This window comes from Gallus gallus, chromosome 9 (assembly GCF_016699485.2).
Source record: "Gallus gallus isolate bGalGal1 chromosome 9, bGalGal1.mat.broiler.GRCg7b, whole genome shotgun sequence".
NCBI classification, from domain to species: Eukaryota; Metazoa; Chordata; class Aves; order Galliformes; family Phasianidae; genus Gallus; species Gallus gallus.
Genome location: NC_052540.1, coordinates 13,791,622 through 13,815,409, shown reverse-complemented (window position 1 = coordinate 13,815,409; position 23,788 = coordinate 13,791,622). Strand labels below are relative to the sequence as shown.

The following is a 23,788-nucleotide window of genomic DNA, read 5'->3' as shown; positions in this document are numbered from 1 at the left end:
AAGAGAAGGAAGGACTTCTGTACTGCACAGATTCATGATCAAAGCTTTTATTACAATCTGGTTTGTGCTTGAGAGAGTTCGAGGTCTGCCAAGTTTCTCTTCTGTGTGGGTATTTATTTGTTCCATAGCTGTGCAAAGAAAGCTGAGATTATGCAGAGGCATTTCCATAATGAGCAAATGCATTATGCTGTTGGAAGTTTCCCTCTAGCGCATCTTGTTTGCAGGTGAACTCCCAGACTCTCCCCATTTAAGCTTGGTTTTGTGACACTACTGAATGTTTAATGTTGTGCAGCGTGGGGTCCCTCCAGATGATGTAATCATCACATTGAAGGTGGCGGATCTAAATCCAGAACTGACCAATTCATTCAGATGATGGATGCATCTAGAGAATGCACCTGTGCATTTGGCTTGGGCAAAGCAAGGCCTGATGGTTTCTCTCATTCTTTGTGTTGTACTGCTCTGAAATATTTCCATTTATTTACAAGAATTTTTTAATGGCTCCCTTACCTGCACTGCTTTGCCCTGGTTCTGGCTGCATTTCTTTTTGTAGGAATGCAACCAGTTAATGGGCATGTTGACACTAAGCATGTTTTTTTTTAATGCCACTTTGCTCAATTCTTGGTGGTATTGGAGAACACAAGCAGAGTGATGCCTGTTCTGATATAGACCATTTTGGAAGCATATTTACAATTTCTTTAAATATCTCTACCCTCTTAGTACCTTACTTCCCATTCAGTTTGGGAGGGAATAAACTCATTTTAAGCTAAAAAGCACAAGCCTGCTCTGCTGGCAATGAGCCATGTGAGGCGGGGTGCTCTGCAGCGTGCTGTAGTGTGAGGTCAGGGCTGCAGTGGCTCCTCAGCAGGGCTGGCTTTAGATCCCCAGCTCCCCTTGCAGGAAGAGGTTGAGGTGGAAGAGTGTTGCAACTGCAAATCCTGTCATCTGTCTACGTGCAAATACCACAGAATAAAAGCAGCAGTCGCTTCAGAAGATGTCTTTCCCGAGCAGCTAGGCCTGCCTCCAAAGGTTTCCATGGTGCCGTACGTGCGCCTTGTGTAGGTATGGAGCAGTGACGTGCTAATGCTTACTTTACATCTTTAAAAGCTCTGCAGAAATGCTTAATTAAAAAGGATCTTGATCTTAGAACAACAGACCGCAGGTGCTTCTTGCCTCCAGAGCAAGCTTAAGTTACGCTATCGTGCTGGGAACTTCACAGTACAAGACTCTATCTAGTTGATAGGATTTCCCCCCCCCCCCCCTTTTTTTTTTAAACTAGAAATGTACTTCCAGTTTTATGTATTGTGAGTATTCTGATTGGGTTAGAGCCCAGAAGCAGCCAATCACTTGGGCAGCTGGCATTCCATCAATCCATGAAAAGCAGCTGAATACCAACAGAGGTGGAGTGGTCTCACCCCAAAATTCATGTTCATCTGGACTGGGTTTTTTTCCGTCAAACGCATGGAAGGAGGAAAATAGGGCACTTCTATCTAACAGGGTGGTGAATTGAGCTGTTCACCTCCAGCCAAATGAAAACCTTGCAGAGCCTTGGGGAACCCCTTCTTGTGAGGTGAGATGGATGGATGGAAAGCACATTACAATCCTATTGCAAAACTGCAGCACTGCCCATGCCAGTTTGGCACTGTGAGTGGGCTGGAGGTTCATGGGATGCTCCTTTGGAGCATCGCTTCCCTTCCCACAGTGACTGCTGTGGGGTGTAACTTCAGGTTTTAAAGACTTCTCTTGTATTAATTAGGATTCCCGCTTTGAAGGAAGCCTGGTGCATCCAATGTTTTGCTGTGCATTGCTTTGTGGTTCTACAGATTCTTCCTGCAGTTCTGTTAACGACTCTTATTTTTCCTCCAATACTCTGTGATGAGACTTGTGGGCTAGGTAATGTTTTCCTCCAAGCACCTCTGCTGCCTGCTTTCCACTTCACTGTCACTGATGTGATAGCATTTAAATTAATGAGTGAATTGTCAGGCAGTCACGGAAAATTAAATCAGTGTCTGTGAAGCATAGATTAAGGAGTGCCTTTTGGCCTGGGTTAAGTTCACTCACAGCTGAACGGGCTCTTTGCTAATCAGCATCTGAATTTGCAGAGGTTAATGAAAGATCAAAGGAGTTTTTGGTAATGAATGTAACTGTCATCTCTAAAACATGAATTTGTCTCCAGCTTGTTTAAAGAGAAGGGAAAGGTAACCCCAAAGTACCAATCTTTCTCTCTGCAGGCACAGGTGGGTAAGGCGGACCTCACAGTGGTTTCCAGGCTGGATTAAACAAGTCTGAAATGAGAGTAATGATAATCCTTCTGGGAAACCTCGCTGGTCAGATAACTATGGCCATTCACTATAACTGTTCCTATACCAGTGGCAGATGTGGCATGTGAGAGCATGCAGGGAGTACTTGGGCACAGATTAAGACTGTAAAATTGAGTGCTTCTGCATAGGAAGCATAAGGGACAAGCAGCCTCCCTGGCTGGGAGAGCTGCAGCAGTGCTCAGGCGTCCTGCAAAAGGAACTAAGAGCTGGCTGGCCAAAACATTGGGTGATGCACTCCTATGGGGAGCATGGGTGGCTGACAGCTGCAGTGCCAGGGCTTAAGCAGAGGGTTTGGAGACAGATTTCAAATCACTGTAGCCTGATGGCTCCTTAAACATTAGGTTATTGTACAAGGGGAGAAAACAGGCAAGGTGTAGGGACTGGCTGTAAAGAGCTGCTGTGGTTGTGTGTTTGTTAACAGTTGTGCATTTCCTGCGTGTGATCTGTAGTTTATACAAGATAAGGGGAAGAACAACACTTTCCCCTCAGCTGCTTGAGTAAGAACAAACCTGATCTGTCAACAGTTGCTTCTCTCCTAACTAAAAACAAAGACTCCCTAATCTGTCGCTATCTCCTGTTTTTTCCCTGTCCCCAGCCAGAGCACTGTGTCCTGTGCTGAGATGCAGGTTTGTGCTGCACCCACATCTTCCTTCAGCTGGAAGGATGGGGCTGGTTTTGCTGCTTGAGACTTAAGTATCTGACTGTAACTCCATTGAATTTTCTTGAGTAACTTAATTTCTGCATAATTTTCTCTGATGAGAAGGGGAATGCACAAAGGTCAAGCAAAAATGCAGCTTGAACGCTGATTGCTGTCACTCAGGCAAAAGTGCTGCTGATGGCAGAGACTTGAGCATGGAGCCATGACCAGGTCATCAAGTGTCTGCTGACCCATAGTTCTGTACCTATCGGTGAACGAGTGTCAGTTCTGGCCAGTGGGTTTACAGGCTCATCAGCTGCCCTGCAAATGTTTCTGTCTGCAGGAGGTTGTTTCTTCCCTGAGCATTTTTAGCAAAAAGCAACTCGTCTTTAAAGAGTTTCCGAGGTACAAAAACGTGAGGAAAAATTGGATAAAAGGAGAACCAGGAATAAAACAGAAAGTTTTTTGATTTAATAAACTATCTAGCTGCTTGATTTCCATCTTCTGTTGTACTCCAGCTTTGGGAGGCAAGCCTGCTGGCGGTGGTGGGAATATCTTCCATCCATAGGAGCAGGAGACAGGATTGATTGGAGGGGTTGGACTGTGCAGCTGGTAGGGGAAGACGTGGGGACCTTGCATCATCTTGGCTGGAAAGCTGAATCTTTCCAGAGGAGTGTCTTTGCCTTATTAAATGGAGCTCAGCAGCCTGGGGGCAGAGTCCCTGGGGGCTGCGTGTGTCCTTCCTAAACCAATATTGCACCGCGGTTGTGAAGAGAACTGGTTTTGTTTCACAATTCCTTTCCACCTTCCCTCTCCCTGCTCCCTTCACATAGTGTTATCTCCTGACATGATGCCATTAACTCTCTAATTAGCCCTGGGGGTGTTCTGGAGAGATAACGAGGCTATAGGAGCTCAAATAAGCAGCGTGCGCAGATGTTTACCCAGGGTCGGAGGGCAGACCTGTTGTGACAGCCTATTGCCTTGGGGAGGGCACGCTCCTTTGGGAAGGGAGAAGCTGATCTGTGCTACAGGCAGACCAGGAGCAGGGCTCCCCCCCGCCCGTGGCAAGTCGGTGGCTTTTCTCTGCATTGCAAAATGAAGGAAAATGCAGTTGGAAGTCCTTGGAATAGAGGATTCTTGAGTAGTGAGTGTGACCAGGGTGTGCTTGTAGCTTGATGGCTGTGCATGAAGCCATGTCCAGTTGCTTTGCTTGGTGGTGGGCAGGATCAGCAGCATCTCTTGGGTTTTTTTTCTTCTCAATTTTGCCTCCCCATGACACTTCTAAAGGGGAAAGTCCCTGTTGCAGTGTGCACTTTTTTTTTCCTTCCTCACCTCTTCTCTTGGTCTGAGCAGGGAAGACCAGCTGATAGCTCTGCACTGGTATTTGGGAAGGAAGGGTGATTTTTCTTTTTTGCCTGCTGTTTTGGTTTGTCACGTGTGCGTGTGTCCCCCACAAAGTCTTCATTGGAAAAGCTCCCAAAGCTAATTGGCAGTAGCTCAGTTTTGACCATTCAGCAGTTATTCAGATGGGAGGGGGGGGGGGGGGGGGGGAACACTATTCTATTTTTTCCTCCTCCTTCTGTTATCTCAGTCTTAATTTGTAAACATTTCTGAGCCGAGTGGATGTCACAGTCCGTGGTGACGCGGTTGATCCAGCTGCTATTTTTACAACAGAGCAGAGAGGTCTGAGCAGAGTTATTCCCTTTGATGTGCAGGAAATTCTGCATGAGCCACCTAACAAGCAGGCAGGTGTGTGTATCCCCCCCTTCCCTCCAAGAACTTACACAATCTTCAATTAATGCTACAATTAAAGACTTGTGGCAATGGTATTTTAAATTGTCATGATTCAGTATGGTTACGTTGCATTCAGGAAGGCTTATTGATGACTTGCTCATGGTACCAGGCAGAGATGCTGGCACGGACCATGTAACAGCATGCAGAAAGTAAATAGTAAAAACAACTTGAATTGATGATTCGAGTTGGCTGATGCCTCATTCTGGAAACCTTAGGGGTCTTGTTTGTGTCTTACTTTACTTTTCAGCATTCCAGTGGGAGCTGCAAAGCATTGCCAGAGGCTTTCTGGAGCAATGGAGTCAGGCCTGGGAGGGTTGCACCTGAAACTTTGAAATCTAACTAGCAATGGTTATTTTTTGTTTCCTAAAGTATTGGAGGTAAATTTTAAATACAGGCAAGAGAGATTTCCCTTCCCAAGGCTGAGCTGCTTTGCTTGTCTAAGTTCAGTGAGCTAAGCAAAGCTTGAGCACCAGGCTTGCAAAACCCAATGCTTTGGGTTGATTTCTTTATTTCTTTATTTTCTAATTTGTTTTTGTCTGTAGGAGAGGAAGGATTGAGGGAAGCTCACTGGACTGAAAGAATAGAGTTAAACCTTGCTGCAATGTGAACAGAAATAATATACTTTAGCACATGGAATGAAGGTCTTTGTCTCAAATGGTTTGCTTTCTTTGTCTAAGCAGATTAGTGCAATAAGTTACAGCCTCTATCTACAAGGATTGTCTTGCCTATGACTTTAGGCCATTGCAGTTGCACAGAACTGAGAGTATTTTCCTTGGAGACCTGTCCAAAAGGCTCAGATAAGTGAGTCCCATTGCTGGGAAGTGAGCGTGCAGTTTGAAGGGGAGGGTCCTTTTAGCTTTGTGATATCCATTTAGCAATATACAGTTTAGAGAGTTACGATTGCCTCTGACAGAATCTGTGAGATGCTGCCTTGCCACTGTTAGCTTGTTTTTTGATCTTTAAGAGGAGGGAATCAAATATGTACAAGGAGCTTTTTCTTTTTTCTTTTTTTTCTTTATATTTTTTGGTGCTGTCTCCTGCATGCAGCCTGGGAGCTCTGGTGGGTGCTGTTATCTCCTGCCACCCACGCCAGGGTGACAGTGATCTCCTTTGTGGCACCTGGGGATGACTGATCTGCAAAAGGCCACCTGTCCAGCATCCGCTTCAAGATGATATTACAGGCTGATGCTTCTGAAATACAGAGCTAGGTTGTGGCTGTGTGTACAGAGGGCAGGGATTTGTGCTGACATGTCAATTTATTCATGCTATATACATTTCTCCTCGTGTTTGACATGCAGATCTCCTTGGATAAACTTCCACATATCTCTGTGTAGTTCATCTGGGTGTTGCTTCACCCACAACCACCTCCAGCCACCTGTGGGACAGAAGATAGCAGATACTTAACACAACAGTGCTGTGTTAATGACTTGGAACAGGAGGAAAAGGAGCATAGCACAACTAGCAAATGGGATTTTTGCAGTAGCTTGCTGAGGCTGGGAGATGTGTGTGTCTTACCTTCTTCTGTGCTTCCCCTTCATAGCTTTTGAACTTGCACATCAGTATGAAAACCAAACCCTGACAGTATTTAGGAGTCAGAATTGCCTGTCATCCAAGCCAATCTGCTTCCCCATGGCTAGGCAGCCGTAACTCCACAGGTGACTTGCACCTTCATGTCCAGCTCTGCAGACTTTGCAGTGGTGCTGCAAAGTGACCTGCCTGGCTAACGGTGCTGTGGCTGCTCCCTGCAAACCTCGCCTATGTCTTCAGATTAGCACGTGTGGTTTCTGGCTTGTACCCGTCTCAGGTGAGATCACGTAAACGCACTGAGCACAGCCCGTAGTGCTGGGAAAGGTGAGCAGAAGAAGTGAAGGGGCTGCAGCAGTCTCTTGAGCTGTCCCTGTGATGCAGGAAACCTGCTCTATGCTCAGCAGGCTTTTGCTGGTGGTTCAGGAGCAATGAGGATGTGTGGGACTCCAGCTGTGCTGGGTTTTTGATGCTGGGGAGGGTTCCATGCTAATCCCGGTTCTTGGGAGCACATCCTTGTGTTGGGCTCTCCAAGAAGGAATGGGCAATGTGCATGGTAAATATTTGCAGTCTGTTGCTCAGGTGGCCAGCAGCCATTTGCCAAGCCATACTAGCAGGGTTAGAGCTAAATGAGACAGCTGCACCACTCTGCATGGTGAGGAGCTGCTGCACGGTAGAGAAGGCACTGTGATCCACTGCTGTTTGCTATGGTGTTGGCTCCTTTCTGGCTATGGTTTTGTCCTATTTTTATCAGTGCTGGAAAGGAGCTGGTGGAGCTGTCAGTGTCCTCTAATTCAGGGTGGCAGGAAGCCAGGGTGGCTTCTACTGTCCTGTGCTGGTGCAGCCATCTGAGGCTCGCAGCAGCACAGCCTGCTTACGCTGATGTCCCCTCCTCGTGTGCCCGAAGGTGCTGGGGTTAAAGGATGCCTGAAGGCAAAAGGAGTTGTGACAGAGAGCAGAAGCAGCTCCCTGGCAGGAGGTATTGGTTGGACTTGGGTTGCACCTCTGCTAGGGACCTCACTTTCCTTCCCTCTACGCAGCCCCTATGGCTCACTTGCTCACTGAGGCTCAGTTTTCCTTGTGAACGGCCGCAGCAGTGCGGATACTTAGCAATTAGCCACTGGTCGGCTTCACGGCAGGTCCTCAAAGTCTGGAGCACCGTCATTAGGCTGGGAGGGCAGGCGGCCGCTCTCTGATCTGGATGTTCGGTTTCCTCTCTCTTCCCCCCCCTTCCCCGCCCCTTTAAAAAGGTGTTTTGTTTCTCCTCCTCGGCTGGAGCTCGCCCCGCTCTTCCCGAAGCGCAGGAGGGGGGCTGCCTTTTGTTCTCTCCGTGCACCCCACGCGGGGCGAGACGGCAGCGGTGGATCCCACGCGCGGCTCGGGGCGGTCCGGCAGCTCCGCACGCTGCACGGTTGCCGACGTGGAATCCTGGAGCGGGCTGGGGGGGGAAGGGGGGGAAGGTGTGCTGCCACAGAAGGGCAGATCGCTTTCCCCACTCCGAGGTGTCGTTCTGAAATCTCTAGTTGCTGTGGGTGCAGCGTTTGGGTGGTTTTTGCTGAGGATTAAGCAGCAGTTTCTCTCATGTGTGAACTCAAAATCACGAGTCCCTCCGGATGAGTTGCTTTTCTGATTTGTAACCGTTTTGTTCGTAAGCGATGTGATTTGAAAGCTTACTGCAGAATTAGTAGCGATTGCAGAGGAGGGAGATACCTAGCTGGAGAGCAGCTATGTCCACTGAGTGTGGATGAAAGCACGTGGATGACACAGTGCATGGCTGGTTTATGGTGCACGGAGCAAGGACTGCTTCTCAGAAAGCCCATTTGAGTGCTTTACCCAAAAGCTGCGTGCTGCAGCAGCCGGAGGTTTGGCTGTGCTGCTGCCCTGCCGGTCTCCAGCGATGCATCTCAATGCCTTCCCGAGCAGTTTGGGCATTGGTAACAGCCAAGGCTGTGCTTCAAGAAAACACCAGTCTTCTAAGAAAATAAATAAATAGAGGCTCTACGGAGAAGCTGCTTGGGAACAGCTCTGCGTTATGAGTTTCTGAACTCTAGAAAAGTGACAGGGGAAAGTTGTAGTAGTTTCCTTTCTTCTTTTTTTTTTCCCCCCCCTCTGTCATTCCCCCTCCTTCCCTTTGCTTTTTAGAGATTGGTGATAAGGAATTCTAACTACTTAATGAGCTGGGAGAGGCCTCTCTCCATTGGAGTGGAGGACTCCAGGTGGCACTTTGACAGATTGGACAGGTAAGGCAGGAGAGCCCCACCTCCTCCTCCTCGCCTATAGTTAGGTATATAAGGGAAACTTAAATTATGCAGAGAGGCACACTCCGAGTCCTGTTATCTTCCAAGTAGCATCACATACCTTTTCAGGGTCTTCTAGGGGGTGGGAGGTGTTTGTCAAAATCCTGGAGCCAGAAGAAAGAACAGCAGCATTGATCAATTTGACTGCTAACATGTTGTACCTGGAAAACAATGCCCAGTCCCAGTATAGCGAGGTAAGGATCCTAGGTTTGAGCTGTGATACCTTTTTAATATACTTTATTTTTAGTGAAATCGTGCAATTTTTCACCCCTGTAGTCCCAATGTTAGGCATGCAAGATGCATTTCTTTTTCTAAAACTTTGAGCCTTCCAAATGGCGAGTAGAGTTTGCTGAGCTAGATATTGAAATGAGAATGAACTTGGAGCCTTTACATTTCGGACAGCAGATTTCTTTGGGGAGCCTTGATCAACCAAATATATGTATTTTATATATATATATATATATATTTTTTTTTTTTTTTTGCATTGGTAAAGCAAGGCAAAGTGGTCGTTTACTGCGTGCAATGCGTCGAGTTTGCATTCCTGTAGCAGTACAAGCAGTGTCTGTGTTGAGTATGTTATAACTCATTAACTAGTCTTTTTATTGCCAGAATTGGTGCTCATTGTTAAATATGGATGACATTTAGGACGTAAACCAAAACTTCACTAAATCCATTCTTTTGTTACGTTTTTTAAGTAGTGTGTGAAGAGGTTCTCTGCCGCAGGAGTCGCGTTAGCGTCCACCCCAATAACTCCCTTACGCGGTGCTGTTAATGCTTTGTGTCTTGAAGCAGCAGCAAGATACTTTATACAGGTTATCCGTAAACACTGTGTGGGGATAAACGCTCGCACAATGGATGCGACTTGTTGCACTGTATGGGTGCAAGTGGAACGCAAACTTCAGGTACAGACTTTTTTGTTTGCTTTTTAGCCCTCTAGATGGGTGTTTTCGTAAGGTGGAAGCTGAGTGAATTGCTGCATACTGTGCAAATCTTTGAGGAAGTTACCTGGGGTTGAGGCAGATCTAACAACAATATTGGTTTACATTCCAGTGGAGACAGCAGCTGTGTTGACACTCGTCAGAATGGCGATGCAGCAAAATCTTCTGTGTGTATGTGCGTGTGTGTATTCCTGGTGAAAATGCTTCAAGCAGAGGGCATGGGGTGTGGGACCTGCAGCAGACAGAAGCTCAGCCACTTGGAAAAGAAAACAAAATAGGAATTGCACGGTGGAGAGCACAGATAGGGGATGCGATAGCTGCGGAGGAAAAGCCTGTTAAATGTACACTTGGGGTTTGCACACCTGGGATGGCGGTTTGCAACTCAGTTAAACTGAAACCTGCATGTTTTCTAGGTCTTCTGTATTTCAGGGTGTGCAAACACATGGTATGCTCTCGTGCCCAGAAGACACTAATGTGGTGACTATTTTTTCACTCAGGTTAATTATAAACTCTTAAATGGGGAGAGAGCACTTCTTGGCGTGTTTGCTTGGCATTATTTGTCTCCTGCTATCTGATCAACTTTCGCTGAATAGCAGCAGTGGGGCTATGGAGTCCCCATGGTTGACTTGCTGGGCTCATCTGTCAGAAGCGATGCGCTCGGGAGCATTCATGCTCCGCTTAAATGCCGCTCGCTGTAGCAGCAGGGGAGGCTTGTAAAAGGCTTTAGCTCTCTTCTTGTATTTTTTTTTTTCCCCTTACATTTGAACTTGATGCGTGGCTTTGTTCATTCAGTGAAGCATTGAACGCTGTGGAAGGAAAATGCGATTAGTGCTGACTTGGCTTTATTACTGCTATAGCAGCCTTTACAGCAACCCTTTCTGAGTGAGGTGGAGACCTGTGAACTCTGTGAGAATGCGTCCTGATGAGCCTTGCTCATCCTAAGCTTGAAAAAAAGATGTAGGCTCTTGCAAAAACTAAATAAAAAGAAAAAAACTAAAACTACCTTTAGCTAGCAGCGTGGATGTAGGAGTTCCAGTTTGTTGAAACGGGGCTTAAAAACGGAGAGCAGTTGGTTTCCCTCCCACTGAAACACTCTTCCTTTCCCCTCTTCCACACCGCTGTGCCTGTTGCTGCCTTCCAGTGCTGTCTCCTTACGGGTGCCGTCCTCTGCCCGCTCTGCCCTGCAGCTTGAGCCTTGCGCAAGGCCCGGCCAGGCCTGCGTGGTCAGGACAGCAAGCTTGTGCTGTGGCCCACGGCCCTGTGAGGTCTGTGCCCACGAGCATGGTGTCAAATGCCACAGTGAGATGAGGAGTTGCTTCTAAGAAGGCAAAATTTGGTTAAGGGAAGTTGAGAGCGAGGTTTGAGGAGTCAGTTGCAGGCCAAAAGGCTGGAGGTGGAACCTGCCGCAAGCTTTTCTTTTCTTTTTTTTTTTTTTTTTTTTTTTTTGCAGTTTAATGCAATCCAGCATTTGTTCTGGGTTGATTGTAAGAGCAACTGAGCTCTTTGTTGGCGGAGTGCTGGACTTGGTGGCTCTGGAGATCCTTGTATTGAAGTAGATGATGTGAACAGGAGGGATATGTAACATGGCTGGAATGTAACAGGATGATGAAGCGGTGGTTAACAGGAATCTTGGGGTCTTGAATGGCTCTCCTTCCTTGTTTCTCCATCAGGCAATCCTAGTTATTGTGCAGAAACTTCTGCAAGGAAACGTGCCCCACATGGGATGCACTTGTAAACTGGCTGTGCTCCATGAAGAGGGTCCTTGAGGGTGTTAAAGAAATGTTTAGATTTGGTGCTTAAGGACATGGCTTAGCGGGCAATCTTGGTGGTAGTTAGAAAGTTTGACCAGGTAATCCTAGAGGTCTTCTCCACCTGTAATGATTCTGTGTGTAAATCTGTCCAATCTTATCTGCCTTTCCTGGGTGCTGAAAGGGGAGGATGAGAGCAGTAGAGAGATCCCATTGGGGACTGATTCTTCTGGAATATGACTGAGATGATGATGCAGGGAGCTTAATGTGTTTGCTGAAATCAAATTAAGGCATTGCCAAAATAATAAACGTAACTTCTTCAAACACTGATAAAGAAGTGTGCTGTGAATTTTGATCATCTCCTTCTTCCCCAGGATCTTCCTGCTCTTTGTGGGAGAGAGGCAAATTAAAGAATCTCTTTCCGTTAAGATTTTTATCATAGTTTTGGGAGGGGAACGGGGAAATGAGTTTCACACAAAACCTTTAAAGCCTTTAGTGCTCTCCTGTTACGGCTTTTTGGCAACATTCCCTCATACTAGAAGTCTAAAAGGCTGTAGTTGGATTGCTGCAAATATCTTTGATTCAGGGTTAGGATAACCTGCTCAAGAAGGATGGATGTCATATAGTGTGCGTGTGTGTGTGTATATGTATGTGCGTGTGTGTGTGTATATGTATGTATATATATATATATATATATATATATATATATAAAATAAAAACTTGAACTAATAGTTGAAATGCATGTGTTTGACCTGTAGTGGCCTGGGTGTGAGTATTCCTTCTACCAGAGCAGCCAGGTGGATTTGTAGGGTGGCCTGAAAGGATGTCTCAAAGGAGCTGGGCCACCTCTGTGAGGCCTGAGAAACACCCACTGGTGTGGGATGTTGCTTTAGCAAACTTTTATTTCAGGTTAAGGAATTCAGGAATTGAGATGTAGCTGGCTTTTGAGTATTAACCACTTCAATATGTGGTAAAAATGTGGTTGGAGTTTCACCACCCTTGTTGTCGGAACTTGGCTGTAAACCACCTGAGAGGACAAAGCTGTGGCCCTTCTGGTGTTGCTTTCCTTGACTGATTGTCAGATGTGGCATTGGTTGCCGCTGTTCTGTCTTACCCTGCTTTGTGGCCCTCAGCCAAACCTTGGGTAGGGGTCACTACCAAGGGAACCACTGTCCTCCCTTCCTGCAGGCTGGAGACCTGTCTTTTTCCTCCTCCTATTTGGGAAGATGTCTTGGAGTTCAGCCGCCTCTGACTGGGGTGATGTTAACTCCCAGTGCCTGGGAGGGAACGTATTTCTTAGCAGTGGAGGGTTCAGGTAGGAGCACTGTGCCTTTCAGTGGCTTCTGAATATTGAAACAATATTAACACCCTGTGTGTTTGGGTGCAGGCCCTCATTACTGAGCAAGAAGTAAGGAATGCAATCCTCAGCGCACGTCTTGTCAGCTGGACGCTGAAAAGATGCTTCTTGTCTATTTATCCCTCATTTTTTGCTGTAATTGTACTTAAGGAACTAAGTTTTTTGTCATATGATGTCATCTGTGCAAGCTTCTGAGATGTGAAGCTTATCCCTAGACTGCAGAGATCTTCTGTGGGGATGTAGAGGCCCTGTATAGCCAACCTTTTCCTCTGAGAGGTTTTAAAAGCTCAGTTGCAGAGCTTTGCCCTACAGTAGAAAAGCTGAAGTAGACTTGTATGTGCCTTATCTTTTTGGAGAGTTGAAGCAGTTGGTTTTCCAGTGAAGACACTGAAGCAGTCGAGAGGTCTCAAGAGGCTGAGATGTGCCTCTTGCCACGTGTTCCCATTCTCCTGCCAGCTGAAACAGGAGGACCACCTGACAGAGGAAACACAGGGAAGGGCAGGAGCTGAATCTGTGTCACGCAAGGGTCTAAATTGTTTACTATCAGAGCAGGTTTGTCATGTCATGGGTGGTCTTCTGTTTTGTAACATGATACATAAAAGCTTGGTGATAGCAGCACTGATAGTGGAACTGACCTGATCCTTTGTAGGGTAGTGAATTGGGACTGTTTCTTGAAAAAATCCTCCTAGCTTTAGGCAGAGGGTCTGGACTGGCCCTGCACAGTCATCGACTGTGGGTATAGCTCAGAAATAAATGATTGTAAACTGCGTGTGGGTAGAATAATTGAATAAGATGGTTTGTTAATAGGTAGAAATGAAACCTGATGATGTTCTGTCTGCACAGCTTCAACTTCTGAGTGTGCTGTGTGATACATCTGCAAAAATGAGGGTAGTCTGTGCAAAATTATTGCTCAGTAATGTACTGTGGTTTGCACAGTAATGCGGTCAGACTGGACATCAGATTGTAAAATGGAGATGCAATTTCTAATCCTCTGCTTAAAATGAGGATGAGTGTTGGGGCAAGATATTTTTGCAATTGGCAAATTATTAGTTTGATTCACTTGGTAAGAAACTAATACTGAACACTTTCTATAGTAAAAAGAAAAAAAATCAGTGTAAAGGAGCAGCCATGGAAGTGAGGGTGGTTTTCTTCTTGAATTGGTGATTGTAAGTGATGGTCCATTTTTTTTTTCACTTGTGTGGCGTGTTTTCTTGTTGGTTGTGTTTGCTTTGTCTTGTCACCCCCAACTGGGTTCTCTGAATTTCTTCTAGCACAAGCACAACGATTTTACTGCCCTATTGCATGGCTTCCTTACGACTGTTTCTTCTTTCTTATCACTTTGTCTTTTTAAAATTAACAAGTAATGGTTTTAAGTCAAGTGAAACTGCTCAGGGACAGGAGAAAGAAGAAAAGCATGGAGGAACAACAAGAGGAAGCCTTTGCCTGCCTCTCAAATGTGTTCCTGCCCATCTGATGGCAGCCTTTCGGGTTGCATGTGCCAAGTTATGCCTAGCAGAAGAGTTTTTCCTATCATGGCCATATAAAATATGTTTCAGAAGCACTGCAAGTTCCATGGAGAAGGCACTGCATTCACAGCAGGAAAGCCGTGGATGTAGGATGTTAGTGGGTGACTCCTGTAAACCATGTGCTTTGTGCTTTCCTTCCTCGGGAAGATGTTGGCTATTGGTAGTGGAGAAACTACTTATTTCATTATCGTGAAGGGCTGAATAAAAGCGGGTGTTGCCTGGCTCAAGGCAAATTTTAAGTTCTATTTACAAAATGTTCCCACTGAAAAATCTGGAAACGCTTCAGAAAGGAACTCTTGCACCGATGGATTTGTGCTAGACACTATTAAGCCCTGTTATTTTTCTGGCACTGCCTCCAACGCTTCTTGAGAATGTGCAGAGTAGGCAATAAAATGAGTGCAACTCTTTTAAAGCAAGGTTGCATAAATCATCTGAAAGGAGAGTAGCTTCTCATATACCAGCAGTAACGCTCCACTTCAGCCTCTCTAGTGGAGAAGTGAGCTCAAACTTTATTTGTGTGGCTTGGCCTGGATTAGTGTCAAGTCACTTTTGGTATCAAATGGAATTAAGAGGGAAAACAATATTTTCCAAGGGTGTCAAAGTTCAACTTTTTTTTTTCAGTTGCACCCATTTTCTGGATTCTCTGCCATCCGCTGGCACTGCCTTAACGACTAAATGAGGCTGTGATCTTTAGTGATACTTGAGTCCATCCATAGTTAGGGATTTGAGTGGATCCCTCCAAGTGAGTCAACTTGCCATTCTTCAAAACTGTCCTAATCTGTGGTGTTTTCTTGTATTATTCAGTGACTTCTGAGAAATATTCCAGTCCTTACTCTCCCCCATGGAGCTTCCTTCAGAGCTTTGCTTTGCTCTTAGAAAATCTACCTGTCAGAGGGAATAGAGAGCAACTTTTCAATAGGGATATACCAAAGGATGGAGCTTTAGTAGAGCAGCACAAGCCAAAATATGCAGGCTGTTACTTGGCAGAAAGCTACTGAGAAGAAAGTGCAGTGAAATGTAGGGTTGAACTTGTTTATTTTAGCCAGGCTGACTCCTGCAGAAGTCCTGATTTTCTTTTAAGGAAAGCCCATGAGAGACTTTCTTTCCCAGGTTTAGCTTAGCTGCCTGCCATCGCCTTGTGCACAGAGAAAATAGAGCAGCATGGGATTAAAACTACTGCAGTCATACTTAAAGCTGATAATGTTAAGAGGAAAAATGGTAAGAAATCTTGTTCAAGAAGGCTCTGATTAGTACGTGGCACACTTTAGTTCTCTGGTGTTGGCAAATTGACATTGAATCATCTTTGGGAGCTTGAGTCTAAACTTAGTTGTTGAAAAGCTCCCTTTTTCGTAGGGCACAAGCAGTAACAAAAACGTGGGATGATTTTTGTTGTCTTTTAATTGTACCAGGTTTGAGTGATTTGGGAGTTGAGCCAAGAATACTCACTCATATCTGGTATTTTTTTGCAAATCCCCTGCCGCTGTTGTTTCACCTGGAGCCCTAATGGTACAACTAAAGAAGCAGTGTTTTAACCAGGATGTGCATGTTAATATCTAGAATAGATGGCTCGAGGTGTGATGTGTTTCTGAGCCTGTGCCCAGTCGTCCGCTCTGTTTGGAAGTGGACCCAAGCAGCAAGGCTGAGCATGCTTGGAAATTAATGCATTGATTGGAGCCTGGCAGTCTCCTGGGATTGATTCCAGAGTTTGGATCCGGATTAAACTTCCCCCCAAGGACTTTGGGAAGTGGCATACAAGGGGGCCTGGTGAAATTTGAGATGAGTCCAACTTCCTCAAGATGGCAAGAAGATGAATGTTTTTACCAAGGGCAAGAGAGTGGGAGGAAACGCCCAGTTTAGGGAGAAATATTTTATGGTGGGGTAGTGTCTGGGAATGAAAGGGATGGATTGTGTCTCAGCAGATATGAATCTTTTAGTTTTAATCCACATCTAGGAAGTAAATACAAAGACTCGTGCCGAGTTCTGGGAGCAGGGAGAGAGGAGGAGGTGCAGTGCTAGGCTTCTTGGGCATGCTGCTTAGGGGGAAATCCCTGTAGTGCGGAGCTGATGTCCAGCTACGTGATGGACCTGATGTGTAGGAGTGATGTCGTGCCTTGTGATCTGCTGTGAACAGAACAATAGGAACTCTCAGCCTGTGTATAAGTATGCTGTCAGTAAGCATCAAGTCAGCCACTCGCTCTCTCTGCTGTAAGGAAAGAATTAATTAAATGTGCTTGGTTTTTATTTTTCAGGTAAACTCACATCTTGGTTGTACATCAGAAAATACCTTTTGGGGGTGCAGTTGCTCAAAGTAAAGAATAAAATTCTGACAGGCTGCTCTGCAGAGATCAGATTCTACAACTTTAAGTTGCTTCTGAAATCACTAGCAGCTTCTGCAAGCCTTTATGTGACTTCTTACACCTCACTTTTACTCTGCATTTTGTTGTTGCTCCTTAGGGAGCACTGATGATGACTGGGCAAATTAAGTCAGTGGGTGAATTTCCTTTAACCCCCTTTCAGCAGCAGATAAGCGTGCAAGAAGTTCTTGAAGAGGAAACTAGAAAATATGCTGGCTGTGTTCGATCTAAAAATCTTAGTCATTTTGCAAGCAGGAAACTACTAATTGAATGCTAAAGTGAGAAAACTACCTTTGTCGAGTCACTGTGCTCTATGTCTGAAAGTAACTGAATATTCAGTTTGGAGGAGGAATGAGTTAAATATGAATGGAAACCGATGGGCATGCGGTCACTCAGAAATCTAGAACCCCCTTTCTCTATTTTGCTCCTGAAACTACACGCAGCTGTGGTGACCACAAATAACTAGAAATACCTTCCAGTTAGCTAACTTGCTTGTTGCAGAAGCATTCACTAAAATAATGGAAACTGGTCCGAAAAAGTTCTCGTCTTGCTGACATGAGTGATTCTGAGCTGAACAACCAATCTATCAGCTTCTCAGTTCAATGTCTCAAAGGTAGATCTCCAAAGCTGTGCCTTTTGTTTTAGTGTGTGCTGAAGTCAGCAGTACTGTACAGCGAGGGAAATGCTGGAAAGTGATTTTGATTGTGTTATTAGACACTGGAGGGTCAATAACACAGAGCTGCACGGAAATTCTCTGAATGCATTGTGGTAATGCCATTTAAATGGTTGGGTAAATATTCTTGAGGGTTGCAAGGCTGATGGAGTGAAGGCAGTGTGGAAGAAGCCCAGCCTTTGCATGCACTTCGTATGTACATGCATGCATGTACCTCATTCTCCAAGCCTGGCTTCTGGGGTGTTCTGGTTTTGTGTGCCACAATACTGAACCCCAACAGATCCTTAGGTACGGGCGATCCCAGCTTGGTATAGAACAGGAGCTGCTCTAATGTACCAGATAAAGCCGTGTGTTGGAAGGCAAAGCCCTGCCTCCTTTTGTTCTCTGCATTTGGGGCATAATCAGAATTTGGCAGCCAGTCCTCTCTACCCCCCACTCGATCTTAAAAGCTTCTCAGTTAGTGCTGCTGCTTGCATCATTTGGTGTCCCGGGCTTTTGGAGAATGCCATCCATGTGTTCTGTTCTGGAGAGATGAAGTGGCCAAATAACATAGAAAATCCAGTAGATGTTCCTTTTAATCTATGGGGACTCTCGTGCCACAGTATAACCCTTTTTGTGTGCTTGCTCTAACTTGTTTTAATTTGCCCTTTGCCCTCCTATAACTCTTACTGAATTCTTATATTCTATAGCTGCACCGCGCTTCAAAGAGTGGGTGTGGGGGTTTGTGTGGTTTCTTTGGCTTTTTTTAACTGTTTGATTTATTTAACTTGCAGATGATCTGAATTTCTCGTTCTGACTGAAATGTTACCTAGCTGAAGTATTCTACCTTGCTGGCCGAAGGCTGATGCCTTCTGGTTTTATTTAGCAAAACGACAAGTTGGGGAGCTAACTTCAATCCCTGGTGCTATTCTGACCCCGATTACTCATTGTCCTTGTGCCCTATGGCCATACTTTGGTTAGTGTCCGCTGCCTTTCAGTGTGGATGACACACAGATATCCTGTCCAGCCTAACACTGCCCTCTCAGCGCAATAAAATGCTGCATGTCTGAAATGACTGATAACCATCAATGATTACCGCCCAGTTAAGAGTTCAAGAAACAAGGCAGCTTTAATCAGCTACTGAAGTCTTCCTCTCCAGCTCACCCACCCCCAATTTAGGATTTTAATCTGTTTGCCTGATATTTAAAGCTCACCTTTTTTCTTTGATCCGACTTTTGACCTTACTTACAAACCCGACGCATGGCATTTCTGCTGAGCTGTGGTCCTGCAATCACTCAGCCACTGAAATTAGGCAAAAAAAAAAAAAAAAATACACCTTGCTTTTTCTGTTTTTCCTGTTGTAGGACTTTTGTCTTCAGTTATGTTTACATCTCTTGGGAGCATGAGGGGTGCCTTTCCAAATAGTCTGTACTTTCTGGCTCTTCAGATCTTTGTTGACATTACGTTGTCCAGCTGGTAATAGGAGAACGTAGGGAAGCTCTTGGTCTCTGTTTTAGCCTTAGGAAGTGAAGTGTTTTGGGTTATAAATCAGTTTGCTTTAAAATCATGGAGTTCTCGTGTCCCATTATGTCTGGCATCTCACAGATGATATGATATTTCTTCTTCCTCTGCTCATGTATTTTCTATTATATGCCAAATAGATTGCTGAGCACAAACTGAGTAAAGAAATGACTGTGTATGTGTGCAAGGGGATGGATTTGGGGCTTTTTTCTATTTTAATCTAGCTACATTTTCAAAATAACTAAGCATTGCCTAGATGCTCTAATGGAAGTCTGCATGAAATGGTTTGGTGATCAGTGATGAAATTGATTTTGGTGCAAGGAGGTATTTTTTAAAGACCTCAGTTTGGAGTCTTTTTTTTTCTCCATTAAAAGCCTAAAATAGAGCTTCTAGGAATTCAGTGGTAGTATTTTTATATGCATTGGAGAATAGTTAAAATACTTAGACAGTACAGGATATCCAGACTTAATGCTTGTGTGAAGTGGGATGCGCTGTCACTCTGATAATCCTTGAGTTAGACGAGCTCTCCTACCTGAACCTGTGGCAGGTGGTAGGAGCCAGGAATTACAGGCATTCCTGCTTTGGGCTGTGCTTGTTTTAAAAGGCACCCTGCTTCTGGCTGAAAAATATTTCTTACTGAGCCTAAAGTAAATGAATTAACCAAGGGGCAAAACTCAGAGTTTAGTTAAAAAGGAAAACAATTACAGCTGGGGGGGGGGGGGGGGAACAAGAGGACTCTGAAGCTTGCAGCCCTCTGGGCGCTCAGAAACTTGCCCTTATGTTGCATTTCATTGACCCGAGTTATTTTCTAAGCTTAAGAATACCTGCTTTTCCTATGAGAAGTTCTGCTGCTATTAACAGAGCTGTCTGAATAGGAACATACACTGGTTGCAATTTGCTGGGTACAGCCCTTGTAGTTGTGCCATGTGTGTTAACCTAAGGAGTACAGATGTTGGATGACATGCACAATGGAATAGCCAGTGCCAGTGAAAATCAGCCAGACTTCTCTGCAAATAGCTCCGTAAATCCCAAATAAATCCTCTTCTAAGTAAAACAGGAAAGAGGGTGCAGAAATACTTGTGCTCCCTGCTTTACAGGTGGGATTGCACTGAGGAGATGTTAAACCTATGGTTGTGCTGTGGCTGTTCAAACAGCCAAGGTGGGACTTGTTGACTGCAGGGACTATTCCAGTTCAGTGAATGCCATCGTGCTGGAAGCCTGTAATGCTGCTAGGATGCGAAGCAGTCTCTTTTACTGGAATAAGCAGTAAAATCTAAGTCGATTTGATTTGTTGTAGTGCTAAAGGCCGTGACCTGTGGTAAAGAGAGCATAGGTTCCCAGGCATTACAGCTCATATCTTGGTCAAGTGTTGATACCGTTGGTTGAACCAAAGGTATTTGCTTGCTCACTCTTCACGTTGAGTACAAGATGCACATTATCATGTTATCCGAGGGCTTCCAAATGTTTGATGTATTTAGCTGTACTGTTAGTCTGGAAGGAAGCCTCTTCAAAATAGACCCACTGAATTTGTTTCTACTTCAGAAGTAGAGCTGAAGGAACACGGAGGCTGTGTGACCTGCTGCCAACACTGTGGCTCTCAGCAGGCATCTGGGCCTGAGCTGTTGCTGCATTGACTTCATGCTCCTTCTTCATGGCCAGGAGGGGACCATGTCCAAACTGAGTATGTTCTTCCTGAAAGATGTGCAGTCCTGAGCTCGTTCTCACAGATCTTTATGAATCAGGCCTTCCACTGGTTCAGAAGCTTTTTTTTCAGTCTGTCTTGATGAGAAAAGAGGCTAGAGATTCAAAACCAAATCATACTTCTCACTGTGATGAGTTAGGTATCTCTTTCAGCTCCAGCCCTGATCTTAGCTGAGGGGCATGGGTGGAACCCTTAATTTCTTGGCACTTCTTTGTAATGGCACAAGCACTTTGCCTACATCGGGTGTTGTATCAGCTGCCTTCTGAGCAACTGACAAAGCTACACAGTTCTGCACTCAGCAGTATCTCGATTAATAATTATGATAGAAGCACTTCTGTTGAGCTTAAGTGCTTTATTTCCACCTACTAAGCCTTTCTTTGGGAAGGTCTGAAAAACTAAGTAGATGTAAATCTATCTTGATAAGCTTAAGGTGTCTGTCTTCTGTTTTGGATATGCATCAAGCACTCTGGAAAACATTTATCCTGCTGCTCCTAGAAGATCTGTTCTTCATGAGGAATCTGAATCTGAAATATCACTGTAACCTGCAACTGGAAGCCGTGGCGCATCAGTTGCGGTGCAGTTAAGGACAAAGCAGCAGAGTAGCAAAATGCCTTGCAAAATCTTGTTGCTAATAGCTGTGGAAGTTTGCTATATTGATTTTGTAATCTTGTATCTTTGGAGAAGAAGCGCCAGTGGTGGTGTTTTGCAAGGCTTTCTCAGTAGCTGGATAATGCTTTTGAGCCATCTAGACCCAGTGGCCAAAAACTAAGATGAAGCATTGATCCATGTTCCTATGGAGATGTGGAGAGGGGTTTTGACAGGTAGGGATGCAGCCATCAATGTTTTCTACATGTGAAGCTGGTGACTTTTCCTTTGTTTCAAGTGGAAAAATACCAGAACTGTGAGATACTGATAACTGAGTAGTTAATAGCTGGAAATGTGTTTTCGGTTGCGCCTTTCTTTTTTTGATGTGAAGTCTCTTTGTATCTCTTCACCTGTGTGACTTCCCTCATGCAGTAGTAATGGGCGGATCTCTTTGCAGATGCATCTGTTAGCTTTATCTTTTAACATATTGGATTTTAAAGTGAGGTACAACCAATAAAACTGGGAGCAGTCACCCTGTTGAGAAGGTTCTCTTTTTGGGTGAGCCGGGGAACCTTTCTGGGCACACCAGCTACACCAGCTCTGCCTTGTGCAGCGCGGCATTTGCATTGCCCTCTTGTGGCAGGTGCCCCAGTGCAGCTAGGTTTGGGATTAAAGGATTTTGCAGTTTTCAGTCTGTTTTTCAATTCAGCAGCATCTCCAATGAAACTGTGGCTTTGCTTATCCAGAAGCGTGAGTTAGTGTGAAAACCTGAAAGCAGAGCTGATGGGATGTAGGAAGTGAAACTGATAGCTCAAGATACGTTATTGAAGTGATGTTCCAAAAGACGTAATCTAGGTTATAATTGCATCTCTCTAATTATTTGCAGTTAAACTTGCCTGAAGGTTTTGCAGTGCTTCACTGATTATTAATGATTCCAGAAACTTGGTGGGGGGGGAACAAAATAGAGAACAAAGGCTCAAGAACTCGATAATCCGTGCTTTCAGCTCTGCATGCTTGCCTTTTCCAACCAGCTAGCGCTCTTGGTTTGCCAGGCATTGTTGCTGGGACTGGATCCTGCAGTCATTTCAAACAACCCTACACCAAAACCAGAATATGACCTAAATGCTGGGCCACCAACGGAGGCAAGAATCTATTTCTGAATTAAACGCAGTTGACCTTCTTTCTGTATGGTGAGGGGGCTGTGTGTGTTAGGATATATGCCCAGCAGCAGACTCCCCTGGAGGGTGATGCTGTGCCCACCTCCCTTGATGTCTTTGTTCTCACCAGTGCTCACCGGCCTCAGCCTTGCTGGACCAAAGCAGTTTTATTGCAGCGGGAGCTGCTGCATGGGTGGATTCCAGCGTGCGCCTTCCTGGGCCTGCTGCCCCTCTAATTGTTGTGTTGTCAGAAGGCGTGTGCCTCCAAAAGCCTTATCTGATTCCTCCAGAGGCCTTGCAAGCAATTCAGTTGTTGACCCCTTGAGCGCACACAGCTCACACCGCCTGCCTCGGGGCATAGCTGGGAGGTTTAGAGCAAAGCCAGCAAGCTTGCTTTGTCACTGGGGCGGGAGCACCTGTCTGGGGAGGGGATGAGGGGCTGGGAAGGTGAAAAGCTGGTGGGACTCAGAGGGGAGAAGGGAAGGCCAACAGCTGCTTGTGTCAGCGCTGGGATAAATGCAAGGAGATTAATAGTTATTTAAAGAGCAAATGGGGACATGGCATTTGGCTGTGGCATGTGAGCATATAAATGTGGTGGAATGGCTGCTCCACTGGTAACATTTAGACAGATGGTTCCTGGACTGAGTGGAATGAAAAGGATCTTTGATTCTCATAAGGATATCTTAAATTTTAATGGGGTACTTACTTTTTTTAATTGATGTCCAGGCAGCACCCTCAGCATTTCCTGATGGCGCTGTCTTGTTAACACCAGCTGGCCATTTGGTCATCCTTCCCCACAGTTTTGAGTAGCCTGGGATTAGAAGGAGCAGTCTTTAAGTGAAAGCTAAAACACTATTGTTTTGCTGTCTGTCTGTCTGAGCTGCAGTAGGAGACTGTTTTCATCACAGTTGCCTTTTCATCATTTGGCTGGGTAGGGAGTGTGTCTGATGCTAATCTCCATGAGAAAAATAAAACAAGTGAGCAGTATTCTTGCTGTTTTCTTTTCTTTTCTTTTTTTTTTTTTTTGAGGAGTCTTTAGGTGTTGTTAGGATCAGGGGTGTGGGACTAATTTAGGTTAAATGATCCCAGAATCTGTTTTGTTGTTTATTTGTATGATGCAGTAGAAGGATGGAGAGGTTGGGCTTCTTGTGTGTTGTTTTTTTTTTTAACTGAATGCAAAAATATTGACCAACAAAAAGAATGTTCCTGGCGCTGTATATCAGCATCCTGGCTCCAGCAAAAACACAGCCTGTTAAATAGGTCTTGGTTGTTGGATTACCTGCAGGAGGTGAGATGTAACGGTCATCTGCATGGCTGAAGCTGCAATCTCCTCTTTGAGAGGAAGATCCAGTCTGGGTTGTTGCCTCCTGACAGCTACGTAGCATGCTTTGAGCCCAGTTGTGGGCTCACCCATCTAACAGAAGTACTGGGTCAGCCAGTGTCTCCTTTACTGCTGTAGATGGGGAAACTGAGGCAGTGAGGGTAAATGACTAACCTGAGGCAACGCAGTCGCTGCTTCACTCGGGATTAGGGCTCCATATGTAATTGCCTTTATTACTCTGCTGCCTGAAGGCCTTAGTCAAAGTGGAGTCCCATTAAGTGGAGTGCTTTTTACATAGTGAGGAGCAATCCTTGCCCTGCAGACCTTGCAGCCTGAAGTAGGCCATGGGTGGAGGGG

General features: G+C 45.2%; 1 protein-coding gene across 11 annotated transcripts in view; it reads left to right on the top strand.

The window, feature by feature from the left end:
- Window positions 1-23,788, top strand: part of TP63 (tumor protein p63) — a 103,389-nt gene that overhangs the window by 29,136 nt on the left and 50,465 nt on the right. For 4 of the 11 annotated variants that reach the window (XM_046898299.1, NM_204351.2, NM_001398397.1 and 1 more), the window contains exon 1: window positions 8,587-8,764. The exons of the other annotated variants lie outside the window; for them this stretch is intronic. In XM_046898299.1, the coding sequence (XP_046754255.1) occupies window positions 8,723-8,764 (42 nt within the window). In that variant the 5' untranslated portion in view covers window positions 8,587-8,722. Of the gene's footprint in view, window positions 1-8,586; window positions 8,765-23,788 lie in introns of those variants that run through there. 11 annotated transcript variants of the gene reach the window in all.